The sequence below is a fragment of the Leptodactylus fuscus genome, chromosome 6 (genome assembly GCF_031893055.1).
Source record: "Leptodactylus fuscus isolate aLepFus1 chromosome 6, aLepFus1.hap2, whole genome shotgun sequence".
Lineage (NCBI taxonomy): Eukaryota > Metazoa > Chordata > Amphibia > Anura > Leptodactylidae > Leptodactylus > Leptodactylus fuscus.
This window is the reverse complement of record NC_134270.1, coordinates 108404716-108419706: the sequence shown is the minus strand read 5'-3', so window position 1 is coordinate 108419706 and position 14991 is coordinate 108404716. Positions and strand designations below refer to the sequence as shown.

General features: G+C 43.1%; 1 protein-coding gene across 2 annotated transcripts in view; it reads right to left on the bottom strand.

Annotated features, from left to right (window-relative positions):
* The window catches only part of LAMA5 (laminin subunit alpha 5), a 107160-nt gene that overhangs the window by 60379 nt on the left and 31790 nt on the right, over nucleotides 1–14991 (bottom strand). For both annotated transcript variants that reach the window (XM_075276989.1, XM_075276990.1), the window contains exons 3-6: nucleotides 6980–7097; nucleotides 3895–4013; nucleotides 3634–3804; nucleotides 2443–2540 (exon numbers count right to left, since the gene is read on the bottom strand). In XM_075276989.1, coding sequence (XP_075133090.1) covers nucleotides 2443–2540; nucleotides 3634–3804; nucleotides 3895–4013; nucleotides 6980–7097 — 506 coding nt within the window. The remainder of the gene's footprint in view (nucleotides 1–2442; nucleotides 2541–3633; nucleotides 3805–3894; nucleotides 4014–6979; nucleotides 7098–14991) is intronic.

Here is a 14991-nt window from a genome sequence, read left to right as displayed (position 1 = left end):
ACACTAATGAACAAACAGCATCATGAAGACCAAGGAACTCAACAGACAGGTCAGAGATAAAGTTGTGGAGAAGTTTAAAGCAGGGTTAGGTTATAAAAACATATCCCAAGCTCTGAGCATCCCAAAAAAAAAATTTCAAACCATCATCCAAAAACTGCATACCTACCAAGACATGGCCATTCAGCTAAACTAACAGATTGAGCAAGGAGAGCACTGGTCAGAGAAGCAGCCAAGAGGCCCATGGTCACACTGGAGGAGCTGCAGAAATCCACAGCACACGTGGGAGAACCTGTCCACAGGGCAACTATAAGTCATGCACTCCACAAATCTGGCCTTTATGGAAAAGTGACAAGAAGAAAACCATTGTTGAAAGAAAGACCAAGGAACTGCTGTCTGCAGTTTGCCACAAGCGATATAGAGGAAACAGCAAACATGTAGAAGAAGGACAGATGAGACAGATGTCAGATGAGACCAAAGTTGAACTTTTTGGCCTAAATGTGTGGTGGAAAAGTGTGGTGAAAAAGTAAGGCCCCTTTCCCACGGAGTAATGCACCGCTCATTCTGACACATAAACACGTGTCAGAGTGAGCACTTCAAAACAGATCCCATTGACTTCAATAGTTTCTGTTTAAAACGCATAACACATTGAAATCAATGGGTTAAAAAGCCTCCCATCGATTTCAATGTGTAGCGCACGTAAGACGGAACCCATTGACGTCAATGGGACTCTGTTTTGAAGCGCTCACTCTGACACGTGTTTACTTGTCAAAATGAGCGGCGCGTTACTCCGTGGGAACTGAGCCTTTCACTGCTCATCACCCTGAACACACCATCCCCACTGTGAAACTTGGTGCTGGCAGCATCATGCTATGGGGAGGCTTTCACTCACAAGATACAGGTAAGCTGGTCACAGTTGATGGGATGATGGATGGAGCTAAATACAAGGCAATCCTGGAAGAAAACTTGTTGGAGGCTGCAAGAGACTTGAGACTGGGAAGAAGATTCACCTTCCAGCAAGACTATGACCCTAAACATACAGCTAGAGCTACAGTGGAATGGTTGAATGGTTTAGAATGGCCCATTCAAAGTCCAGACTTAAATCCCATTGGGCATCTGTGGCAAGACATGAAAATTGCTGTTCAGAGACGCTCTCCATCCAATCTGGCTGAGCCTGAGCTATTTTACAAAGAAGAATGGGCAAAAATCTCAGTCTCTACATACATAAAACAGGTAAGGGCATACTCCAAAACACTTGCAGCAGTAATTGCAGCAAAAGGTGGCTATACAAAGTATTGATATGGCGGGGGGGGGGGGGGGATAAATACTTTTGCACGTCACACTTTTCAGATTTCTATTTGATTAAAATATTGAAAACCATTATTATTTCCATACCACTTCACAGTTATCTGCTTAAAATCTCAAAATATTTCTAATTGAAGAAGAGGGGCAAGGAGAGGAAGGGGGACGTCAATAACAGGATCATACTGATGGAAAGGAGGGAGTAAAGGTCAAGAAAAAGGCAAGTGGGCACTGGTGCTAGAGACTAAGAAGGATTTATTTTACTTTTCACTTTAGTCATTATGCGAAGAACTATTTTGAAGCTGCAGGAAAGTTAAACATTTGGTTTTTACAACTGCATAAGCATAGGTTTGAGTCCCTGGCATCCCAGTACAGTGCATGTCAGTTATATTCACAGCTATATTCAGAGATTTATAAGACTCAGGCAACACTTGTCAATGCAATAAATTAATGGTATTGCCCCTTGCACCTAACACAAACTCCACATATCCCACACCCCTGGCAGAAATACAAGACTGCCTTAACCTGACTGTAGTCTCGGCTTTAAGTAACCTGTCATAGTAATCAGAGCAGATAGCTAGTGGGGTCATGTGTGATCCTCAGAGGTAAACAGGGCCTCTACTCAGACGCCTGCCAACATTGTTGGATCATGTCTTGCTAGAGGCAAGAAGATGTTGCTGACAAGAGGGGCAGATCCGCAGATAACCTCAATCCATCATCTCTGCCTCAGCTTCCATCAGCTGTCAAGGTGTAGATGATAAGTCTATAAACCCCAAGCCCTGTAGCTGGCAATGTATACAACAATCCTGAAACTCAGAATATATACACGTAAGGAAGGCTTTTCACATTTAGTACAACTTGTAAAATTTACAGGAACACACTAAAATACTGGGGTTCTGCTGATATCACACCAATAAGGCATGATAAACCTTATACTTAGCTCATGTCACAATTTCCACAAAGCACTAAATTTGCTGTGAATTAGTAGCATAGGCTCTGATCTCAGGAAACCTACTTGCGGATAGCAGAATGGCTTTCATACACAAATAGTACATGAATCTCATAGAGAACCTGGAAGTAGAATGCTGCTACATAGATGTGAATATACAAATAGCGCCCCCCACTTATTTATAGAATCTTTACCGATAAGGGTTTGTAGGGTCTTTGGCATTACAAACTTCAGCATGTCCATTACAAACACAGCGTCCCCCGATGCTAATATCTTTGATACTATAGAAGTACTGTGAAAAGAAAAATATATATATAAGATTTTATATCAAAATTTTTGCTCTTTTTATTAGTTTCACATCTCACAAGCATTGCAATAGTTCTACATGTATGGACATTAAGAATGCATTTTTTGCACTGTCGTGAAGGAAAATCCTGGGCAACCGTTCTTGGATACATTGTCCAAAATATAATTATGGCGAGACTGCTTAAAGGAGTTGTCTACAAAGAACCCAATCTCCATTTACCTGTTTAAAAAATGGCCCCCTTATTAGGAGAGCAGTTACAAACAGCGTCTCTGGAGGACCTGTCCTGTTCTGCATTACACAGACAACCCATTGATCTGAATGGACACAATGTAATGTTCACTTTCTCCTATGGAAGTGTTACAGGGAACATATACATTTGCTGACATGTTTTCCCACCCTTGCTCGGGGTTCCTGCAGGGGGATGCTTTGTCAGCAGTTTATTATTAAAGGACCCATTCACCATAAAAATACTATAGTTTGCAGACAGGAGGATCTGAGCACATTGATCATTTATATCTCTGCTCTTTGTATGCTTAGAAACAGTAATTGATTCAGAGGGGCTGTATTACTAGTGATTGGCGACTATATCTTTATACACCGCCATAGTGGTGGAGGCTGTCAATCACTGATAGGACCACCCCTCTAACTTTATTACTGTTTCTAAACATAGAAAGAGAAAAGATATGTATGAATAAATGACACAGGAGAGGTCATCGGTATGTGAGCTGGAGGGATCAAACACTCAGACCCCACACAGATCCACTGTTACACCAGTCTCCAAGTGGCAGAGGGGGGGACATGTACAGCACCACTCGTATTCCAGTAACAGCATTCCCATCCACTCCATAGTGGTGGCTACTTTCCTATTACTTGAAAGGTGTTGTAACAGCTGATCTGTGTAGCGTTTGGGCATTGATCTCCCACAGGACAGGTTAAATAGGTCATTAGTATGAAAAATCAATCTGGGGTCGGCAGCCCCTTTAAGATAGACTGCTGTTATATACACATGTGACATGATACAACAAGGTCCATATCATTGCTCTTTTCCCAGGCTTCGAGTATTGCTCCTGTTACTCACCCTTCTGGTTACAGTGGGATCCCCCTGTGCTTTGCCCATAAGATGTCCCAATAGGGTGTTTGTTCTGAGGAACCTTAAACGTATATTGGTTGCTTTGGTGAAGTTCCGGAGCAGAGGAGAATAGGAGAAGTTTAAGGCTCCTGGACGTTTGGTCACCAAGGGAACCACAATCTGAAATCATAAGAATAAGATAAGAAACACATCGAGTAAAACAGAATATGATAGGCCAAAGACTGAAAATGAAATCAATATGATGCTTACCTCTCCATTTTCCAATGGCACAATGCGGGAATATTCTGTGGCACATATGACATCATCATCTTTGGTAATCCGATGTAGAGTCTGTGCTCCAAAGCGCTCAATGCAGTCCCTCTTGGAAGCTAGGGAATAGGAGACAATTTCATTAATATATGGTGATAAATGATTATTTCATCTACACATAGGTCAGAATATACTGGTGGCCAACCCTTGACAAGGGACATAAGCCCTTCAGGCATATTAAACAAAATACTATGAAGAGTGGATATTGAGGCCCAAAGAGAAGGTACTAAGAAAAAACTGCTCTGTGTCTTCCCTGCATCTGGCGATCATAGTGAAAGAGAGAGGAGATTTGCGTGAATGGACGTTAATGTCCAGGAAGGATTGGAGGTTACACGGGTAATTGGTCTTTACAAAACTAGCAACTTAACAGCCCTCAGTGGACATCGCAAAGGTGGCGGAAGGAAGAGGATCCATGATAAGTGGGGGAACAATGCAGGACACTGCATCCACCATCTGTTAGAGATATCACTGTATGGACGGCTCCACAGGTGGGGATATGAAATAATATATATCCACATATTAGTGGGTACAAAAACACATCACAGAGGAACATAACCAAGGTCATTCTTAGGCCTTGGTTCATATCAGCATTCGATATTCCGTTCGGGGAGTCCGCTTGGGGACCCCGAACGGAATACTGAACACATTAAAAAGCGGTGAGCAATGAAAGTACACGGATCCCATAGACTATAATGAGGTCTGTGTGTTTTCTGCGCGGTGTCCGCACGAATCATGCAGAGAGAAAAGGACTAGAAGGGCTCACAGGGTTACCAGAGAACATGAGCAGGCTGCTTCCTAGCAGAACAGAGTATTTCAGGAGCAGAATGGGTTGATCTTGGGAGATACCATGACCTGCTCACTCATATGATGATTTGAGGATAGGACTATATGTGACTGAGGTACAGTCATGCGATAAGCAATGGAGTTGAGATAAATGGCAGGTAACATACTGTAGTTGAAGGATCAGGATCAGTAGCAGTGCAGAGTATTTCAGGAGGGAGCTGTTAATATTGTGGTTAGCAGGTTTACATGGAATAGGGACAATGTGAGGATATGAGGGAAAGGAGACTAGCTGGCTGTCATAGAGCTAAATAGCAGAAGGAGCATTATCCATAGCAGCACAGAGTATTTCAGGATTAAGTGTGCTGATATTGTGGGTGGTAGTGACCTATCCACAAGTGATGCTGTTAGTGAGAACAAGCCTTATGTGACAGAAGTAATGTTGTGTTGTGAGGGGTAATATGGAGGAAAGTCGGAAGTGGTTCCACCCAGTAAGTTATGAAGTTAAATCTGAATATAAACTATTCAATGACAGGACATGAAGGGTCGGGAGATAAGGACCTGCAGACCCCAGGGATTTGTGTTTAAAAATTGGCAAGAAATGTACTTGAAGATCTCCTCATCTTATTCCAATTAGTGGTCTCCAAACTGCGTTCTCAGAGCTAAATATAACCAGGGAGTAGGAGCTGAAGACACGGAGAGAGATACAGATTCTTTAAGACAAGGACTTCATGTGAAGGAACACTACAGGTCACAGCAGGTCATATACTTTGTAATAACATTTATAGGTCTCCTTTGTGGTCATTCCCACTGAATTCAACCTTGCCTTGTTTTACTGCTAAAACGCTGACTACCTGTAGTCACCAATAAAGACAGAATAGGGGTTTACAGTAGGCAGTTAGTACACTGAACTGAGTAACAGAAGCTTCTAAGCCCCTTCCCATAGTGGTGGATACAAAAACCCTACCTGTCAATATATCCAAATTTAACATGCTGTTCTATAGCCAATATTAGAAAGTGCTTGAGTTTTTAAGGCAAACTGTCACTTTTATCATACGTCTTACACCAGAAACTGACTTAAAATGTATGATAAATTCACCCTCTAGAGCAGGGGTGGGCAATTAATTTTCCCATGGGGCCGCATAAGAAATTGAAACTATGCTAGAGGGCCGCGCCACAGCAAATTTAGCTCCACCCACTTCTATGTTGACTCCGCCCATCCCCAATCATCTTTCCATGTGCCCCCACACAGTATAATCCTCCTACAGTCACCCGTACATTATATGTCCCCACACTATAATGTTCCCTTCCAACTGCCCCACAGTATTAAGTCCCTCACCTGGTGCCCCAGTGTAAACTGGGGGAAACTAGAGGGGACACGAAACTGGAGCAGCTGGAGGGGGACATTAAACAGTGGGGGTAGTTGGAGGGGGGCAATAAATTGACAGCTGGAGCGGGACATGAAACTGGGGGCAACTAGAGGGGGACATTAAAATCGGGAAGCAGACATTAAACCATAGGGGTAGCTGGAGGGTGACATTAAACTGGGGGCAACTAGAGGCAGACAGGTCCCCCTACAGCTTCCTCCACGGTTTAATGTCCCCCCAGTCTAAGTGCCCTCTTCATCTACCCCCAGTTTCATGTCCCCCCCCTCCATTTCTCCCTCAGTTTCATATCCCCCTTTATTTTCCCCATTTCATGTCCCCCCCTCCATCTCTCCCCCAGTTTCATGTCCCCCCCTCCATCTACCATCTCTGCCCTAGTATAACATTCCCCTTCCATCTCTGCCCCTAGGTTGCTGAGACAGACACATATAGACACACACACACACACACACACACACACACACACATAGACAGACACACATATAGACACATCTCCATCTTCCTGCCGGCACTAAGACACGCCCCCTAGACACGCCTCCCTAGTCAAAGCTATGCGGGCCGGACTGAATCAGTCAGAGGGCTGGATATGGCCCGGGGGCCGGACTTTGCCCAGGTCTGTTCTAGAGTTTAATATGCCAATAGGATACAGTAAGCTCCCAAGCTCCCTCTAGTGGTGACTCCAGCCAGCAAGCATGTTAATGTTTTGTTTTTTTTGTTTGTTTTTAAATATATATATATATATATATATATATATATATATATATATATTAGGAAATTAATTGGCGCAGATTTTTATTAACCTATTTAGAAAAAAAAATGTATGTTCTAGGGCAAACAGTCACTTTAAGAACCAAACTTACATGCAAAATACTGCCAGGGTTGGTATGTGGCACCAAAATCTGTAGATCGTTCCAATACCCATAGATCGGGTCGAGGAGAGTTTGCAAATTTGATCCAAACATAGGCCACATGAAAAACCTGAAAAAAAGTAAAAGAGCATAAATCTAAAAGTTTGGTTGCTAAGATGATATTAACATCACTCCAACATTGCTCGCCACAATATGTCAAATGCCCAGGAACTGTTACCATTTCTTTACAGTCCCATCATTAACTGTGAAATAGTTGTGAAATATACACAAGTGACACGTCCTGCGCTAGGCATAACAAGTACTGCATATCAGTTTTCCTTGGAATATTCCGAAGATATTCATACACATTACATATTTTTCATCACATCCTGATGATATTAATGGGACCTAGCAGATCCCTCGAGGGGATTACTATTCAGTAAAACAAGAACAGAATCTTTTTCCAGTCCAATCTTTTTGCTTTCCTTCAGAGATCAGCAGACCCATAGGTTTCTGGTGGCTGCTTATCTCCACTATGCTTCATTGAAATAATATACATGTTTAACCAAGCCAAAATAATGGGCAGAGGGGGGTCCATTTGGTTGACTGACTACAAGCAGCTTATGGCTCATGGGTTCTCACTAGTATTTACCCAAGAGTCTTTTCATCAGCTTTTCCCAACTGATTGGATAACTGAAGCATAAAATATCAGATGCTCAATACGTTTTCTTGACTGAATGGATGCATTTAGGAAGCAATTTGCATCCTGAAAAAAGAATGAGATTGGTCAAAAGATCTGCTCTTTTACTTTTCTTAGAGAAAACTGGGTGCAGAAATGGAAAGGACAACTCTCATGTGAACCCAGACATCTACTACCTAAAGGGGTCCTGGCAACTGAAAAAGAACTGTTCATTTTAGTGAGCACTAAATGCTATACAAGTCTGCAATTGACACTTGGGGTGTAACAATAGGAAGGGCAAAGACAGCATTTGCATCCAAGCCCCTCCGTCACATAAGGTATTAACAATGGCAGATGGTAGGTAGAGGGTCCTGTATAGACTTTGCAGTGAAGGCCAGGAGATTCACGTTCCCACTTTGTCTCCAAATACAGATAGCTAGGACAAATACTATATATAGTAGTGGTCTTTAGTAGTCTATTGATGCCATACTATGGCATAGTCTCCATGTAAGGAGACTATCCCTACAACATAAGTAATGTGCAAGAAGGCTGGTCCTGTATAAAAAATTTAAAAAAAGCCAAAACCCAAAAATATTTGCTCTGTCTTAAATGGTTAATAGAAAAACTTGGATCCCCATGATAATAATAAAAGGTGATATTAACACCCACTCTCCTGGCAGAACTAGCACACGCTGTGCCCTCGGAGAGTGATATAGTTTATTTTTGCCTATTGTAAGCTCCATTCTGTGCACAATCCCTTGTAATGCGTGGCCGTGCTTCCATCATCGCATCGGTAATTAGATACATTCATGGCGGAGGAGTTATCCCACACACATACGTAAGCCAACTTTCCACTATCCCATCTATCAAACTGACAAAACAATGCAGCCCAATGAGACGTGAGCTTCATCTGACAATTGGGCACCGATCATACTGTGCAGGTAAAGAAACACAGCAGAAGATGGACATCAGGGCCTCGGGACATCAATGGGGTCACAAAGAGACATTAGTTATAAATCAGTGGTTCTTCCACAGGTCACCCTTTTAGATATAAACTAAACATAGATTTGCTGGCACTGACTTATTGCTCAAAGTCCCTCCTTACCTACCAAAGAGGGTGGAGAACTCTCGAAAGAAGTCAAGTTCTCCATGTCCTAAATTGGTTCATCAGTTGTGAGTGACTCCCTTAGCCCTGTAAACAACACCACAACTGCTGGACTATGGCTGCGCAGTGGCATACACAATGGGGCATATTCATAGTTAAAACTGCCCCATTGCTATCTGTGGCCTTCCTAAATGATAATCATTATCATCAGAAGAGTGGCCACTCACTGGTTACCAAATCCTGCCGATAACAAATAAGTGCTACCATCTGTACTGACAGAAGTAATTGTAGGTCACCAGTGTGGTATGGGGAGTGACTGATGAGGATACTTCTTACTAGTCACCACTTTAAGGAAGCTCCACTCCTTCTCTGCACTGCTTGCTGGCCTTACTATGTGACACCAGGAGCAGAGAAGAGATAGGGAGTCCTAAGAGAAGTTAGTACTGAGAAGCATAGTCGCTGCTCAATCCCTAGGCCATGTACTGCATGCTGGCTGGTGGCATGATACCACGTGGGCGCTGAGATGGGGCATTATAATGTGTGGGGCTGAGTTGGGGCGTTATATTATGTAGGGGCTGTCCTGGAGGCATTACACTGTCTGCAGTCTAAGCTGGGGGAATAAGCATTATAATGCGTGGGAATAGTGGGCATTGTACTTTGTGTTGGGCATAAGTGGACATAATACTGTCTTGGAGCAGAAAGGAGACATTATAGTGAGGTGAGGACACAAGTGGACATTATACTGTGCATGGGAACAGTAAAATAGGTCATTACACTATGTAAATGGCACAGAGTAAGTGTAGGGCTCATTGAGGGAGCATTATACTGTGTAAGGATGCTTAGGGGACTATATAAAGCATGGGGACACTAAGGGGAACATTATACTATGTGGGGACACTAACAAGGCATTATACTTTGTGTGGGAAGCTTTCCTGTCATCTGCCTTCCATTTGAACTCCCATTCTGGAAAATCATGCATATGTATGGAGAGCTTGACCTCTTTCATGAGCTCATCACCTCCTTCAAATGTGCTAATCTATATAAGGAATATAGGGAAAAAAAGTTATTTTTCAGAGGATGGCAGCAGTTCTTGGACATTCGTGATACATTGTGAGGTGCTGATGGTAGTCTGTTTGCCTAGGGTTGGGGGAGTTAAATCGAACTACATTTACATTTAAGAGGTAAAATTGATGTGATGTAAACTTCTCCAGAGTTAGTACAGGTGTCTTATTTAGTCTTAAAGGAGTATTTCCACAATAACAATATTTCATATAAACGTAAGTTACAATATATTATTTTCACTTATTGAAAGTAATTAGCAAAAGTGTATATGTCATTAGAAAAAACCCAATGCAATCCAACTAACCCTACCAATGTTGTCAATATATACGACATGTAGTCCATCTTCATTCAGGATGAGTGTGCCTGCTTTGTTTCTTTCACTTTCCTATAGCTGCTTAGTAAATCAGAGCTACATAACCCTGCATGTGCCATCCTAATAGATGGAGCATGTGCACTGCATGAATGATATCTGTTTGAAGCAATGGCCAGTGCAATGGTTAGAAAGCACATAGAGCAAGGTATACCAGGGAAATATAGTTTTTCCTTGTAAGCAGTCACATGCTCCATAGTAAGGACAGCCTACTCTGGCCATTGCAAGCTGAGAATATAATGGTGCTATTGGGGTGAATATCTAAAGAGAGGGCACGTATCAGGTGGATTAAGTTACTGGTACAGTGCAGATGGTTTATCTGTATGCTTCTTTGTTTGTTTGGAAAACCCCTTTAACACTGACCGACACTGCAGGGGCAAAGTGCAGCTAAGCATCCAATCCACTCTTTGCAATGTCTTATTAGGTCAAAAGGAAGAAGGCATGGAAAGATTCCAAAGACACCTGATGGACATTAAGGCTCTGCACCCCAACTGGTCACTATTTTATGAAGAATTAGATTTTATTAAAGATTTTCCATAAAATAATAGATAATAACACAAAAATAATGCAAAATAACTCATTCTAAAACTGGAGCCATAGGCACATGGAACCAAGAGAGTATAAAGGCATGAGAAAGGAGGTGGGAGATGGGGACCTACATCAAAGGTCCAGTGAGCCCCCCAAACAACCACACAAAACCAAACTGAAGTTGCAGGTTCGCAAAATCGAGAGAGCACATAGGACATAGGGGGTGGTTGAAGTCACATGTACAGGTCAGATAAAAAAAACATTTGTAGGGAAAACCCCTTTAATGGGGTACATGAAGAGATGCTGTTGTCAATGCTGATTGACAGTTCTAACAAAGCGGATGGCACATATGACCATTGTATATAGCAGCTTGTCCCTTGGATGGTTGTTTAATGGTGGTAGTAATGTAAGACATATGAAGGTCTGATAACTTTGACTACATAAACTTGGCATGTCCTTTTACATTGGCTACATGGCTAACCAGACCAGAACATTCAATTTCAAGTCCTGACCACAAGTAAAGGGGAATTTTCTGGAATAATTTGGATATTTTTGTACATAGAAACATAAATATTTGGATATCGCTCAGGTCTACATTCACAGAGACTGTGCACATTCCTCGCCAAGGCACAAGGGAGTTAAAATGGGGGAGCCTGGAAAATAACCCCGCTCTATTTCTAGACCGTCACTATAGAGAGCCATGATATGTCTCCATGTAAGGAGACAAGGAGCATCCTGAGGAAATCTGCTCCTGGGATTATCAGTTGAAGACACTGACCTAAAAATGTGCAAGGACTACAATTCCCAGCATAGTATAATTTGTGGCAGAGTAAACTGGAAAATGCATATACAACAAAAGCTAAAAAATCATGGGATGTTACACGCTTTAAAGGGAATATGAGCCTTCTAAGTAGGTGTTATTGAGATAAGACAAAAGAGGTTTCTGAGGAGGGGTGCTGTGCCAGGTTGGTTTCAGTACACTTCAGAGACAATACTGAAATGCCCATATTCCTGGGGGAAAATTCAGAGGCTAGCTAAGGCTTGGTTCACATCTGTGCTTGTTCTCCGTATGGGGATAACGTTCCCTCTCCACATTTTTCGCCCTTTTTAGGCGGAAACAAAATGGAAACAACACATACCCCATTATAGTCTATGGGGTTCAGCGGGTTTTCTAAACTAAGTCCTTTTTTATGCGGATTAGGTTTCCATTTAGGGGGTCACCAAGCATACCCCTCGAACGGAAACCTGAGCGCAGATGTGAACCTAGCCTACCGTAAGTAAGGCTCCCCTCAGGTTATAGGGATGTGCCAGGGGATCTGAGACATCAGAAGGTGTTTACATCTAGAAATTCTCTTTAAAAATGCACATTAAGAAATGTCTGTTAATTGTTTAAAGGTGCTGCCACCCAGCTTTCCAAGACTTCTGAATAGAAAATCTGCCTAGTTCTACAGCAATTTGTGAGTGGGAAATCTAGACTACGTTCACTTCTATGAGAAGGACTTTTCTCTCCAACAGTTTCAGCATACCTCCCAACCATCCCGATTTCCGCATGACATTCACGATTCCGGTGACGTGTCCCGCGGTCCCGGTTGGAGGGAGGTATGTCCCGATTTCAACTCAGATCTGCTTCCAGAGGACGCAGATCTGAGTTGAACACATACGCGGCTGAAGCAAGGAGCTGTCACAGTTCAGCTCCTTGCTTCGCCGCTGCATGCCGCCTACTGGCTGTGTAGACGCAATGTGATGACATCACATCGCGTCTACAACTGTGCGCGAGAGAGAGAGCAGTGAGGGAACAAGGAGAAGGTAAGTGTAATGTGTACACTGAGGAGGAACGTGAAACTGGGGGCAGATGAAGGAGAGGACGGCATGACACTGGGGGCAGAGATGTGGGGACATGAATCTGGGGGCAGAGATGGAGGGACATGAATCTGGGGGCAGAGATGGGGGGACATGAATCTGGGGGCAGAGATGGAGGGGACATGAATCTGGGGGAAGAGATGGAGGGGACATGAATCTGGGGGAAGAGATGGAAGGGACATGAATCTGGGGCAGAGATGGAGGGGACATGAATCTGGGGGCAGAGATGTGGGGACATGAATCTGGGGCCAGACATGGAGGGGGGGACATGAATCTGGGGGCAGAGATGGAGGGGACATGAATCTGGGGGCAGAGATGGAAGGGACATGAATCTGGGGCAGAGATGGAGGGGACATGAATCTGGGGGCAGAGATGTGGGGACATGAATCTGGGGCAGAGATGAAGGGGGGGACATGAATCTGGGGGCAGAGATGGAGGGGACATGAATCTGGGGGCAGAGATGTGGGGACATGAATCTGGGGGCAGAGATGGAGGGGACATGAATCTGGGGCAGAGATGGAGGGGACATGAATCTGGGGGCAGAGATGGAGGGGGGACATGAATCTGGGGACAGATATGGGGGACATGAATCTGGGGACAGAGATGGAGGGACATGAATCTGGGCAGAGATGGGGGGACATGAATCTGGGGGCAGAGATGGAGGGGACATGAAACTGGGTGCAGAGATGGAGGGGGGATATGAAACTGGGGGCAGATGAAGGGTGTATATGAAACTGGGGGCAGAGATGGAGGGGGACATATAATTTACAGGTGACTGTAGGAGGATTATACTGTGTGCGGGCACATGAAAAATTAATGAGAATGGGCGTAGTCAACACAAAAGTGGGCGGGGCTAAATTTGATGCGGCGCGTAGCACATTTTGTCCCTCTTTCGGTTCTTCAAAAGTTGAGAGGTATGGTTTCAGTATAAAAGTGGCAGATACCTGACAGACCCCCATTATATTCTAAGGTGTCCACAGGTAACCGCTTTTTAAACGGAAAGGCTCTCCGTCACCCACCTTAAAGTATAATCTATTATGTAAGGTTCCAGGGTGAAGAGTAGCTGGGAGAGTCACACTTTTTTGCCAATCATTAATGTAATTTTGGCATTGTTGTACAGGCTGGAATGTGAACTCTGATACCAGACTTCTGCGGTTCCTACAAAGACATTCATATCTGACTGACTCACCTTGATCACAAGTGTCTGATGGGAGCCAAGACCCTTTACATATTACATAAGGAGTCTGATACATGAAGGCGAACAGGCCAGAATTATTGGGCAATGAGATTTTATTTCTTATACTTTAATAAAGCAATGCCCCCAAATTTATTTCAATTATGATGTGCTTTCTATCTTCCTTTATTCATCTTATTTGCTTTGTTTGTTCAATGTTGTGTGACATATAATCCCGTGACTTGGTTCTCGGCAGCAGGATTCAGTCCTACCCCGCTGCTCACTCAAAGACCAGGTTTCTCTGGCACGTTACAAACTTACAGTGCAAACACACTAAACACACTCCTTTATACCAGCATTGCGGCATAGCCTCTGACCGTCACAATGCCTGCTGTCATATCAACAAAGGACATGCCGCTCAACTGCCCCTGCCGACTGACACCTCCCCCTTCTGTGGACTGGCATCCAGGAAAACCCATTCCTGGTGCCAACTATTCTGACAGGATATGGCGATAATTCCACGTGCACTGATTGTGTAGGAATACAAAATCGCGCAGTACAAACATCATATTATACATACAAAATAATACACAATAGTTTGTAAAGGTGCGTTCAGATGGTCAAAGTTGGGTAAAAAAAAAATTGGAAAAAAAATGTTTAAGTATTTTGTTGTAGTTTTTGGTGTTATTTTACAGATAACACTTATTAAATAAATATTTCAACTGCGCAAATCATATCCCCATTGAAAATTATAACAAAAACACACGGGGGGATTCATCAAGTCACCAGTCGGTGTAAATGTCCAATACACTTGTCCAATACACACGGCTGAAAACCTCAGTTTAAAACAATACTGCAATCTGATTGGTTCTACGACTTTATTGTGCTCTAGTTTTAATAAAGCTCCCCTAACTTGTTGACAGAAATGAAACTTTGAATAAGGAAATAAGCCTTGAATAAGCAATAATTTGAGCATCTCTTGGCTGTCACCTCCTTCCCTTCTGAGCCACAGTCAAACATTGTCTCATAAATAACAGATACTGAGCTCATGTCATTTCCGAAAATGCCACACAGAATAAAAGCTGAGATCACCCACAATCTCGCAGAACAGAACGGAGACACCCAACTCTTCGGAAATTTCCACACAAGTTGAAAACAACAGTAAACAGTGTGGCTGATCTGCTATGAAAACGTGCCAAAATGTTGGTGTAATTTGTGTCCAAAAAAATGGGAAATTTGGGTTAGA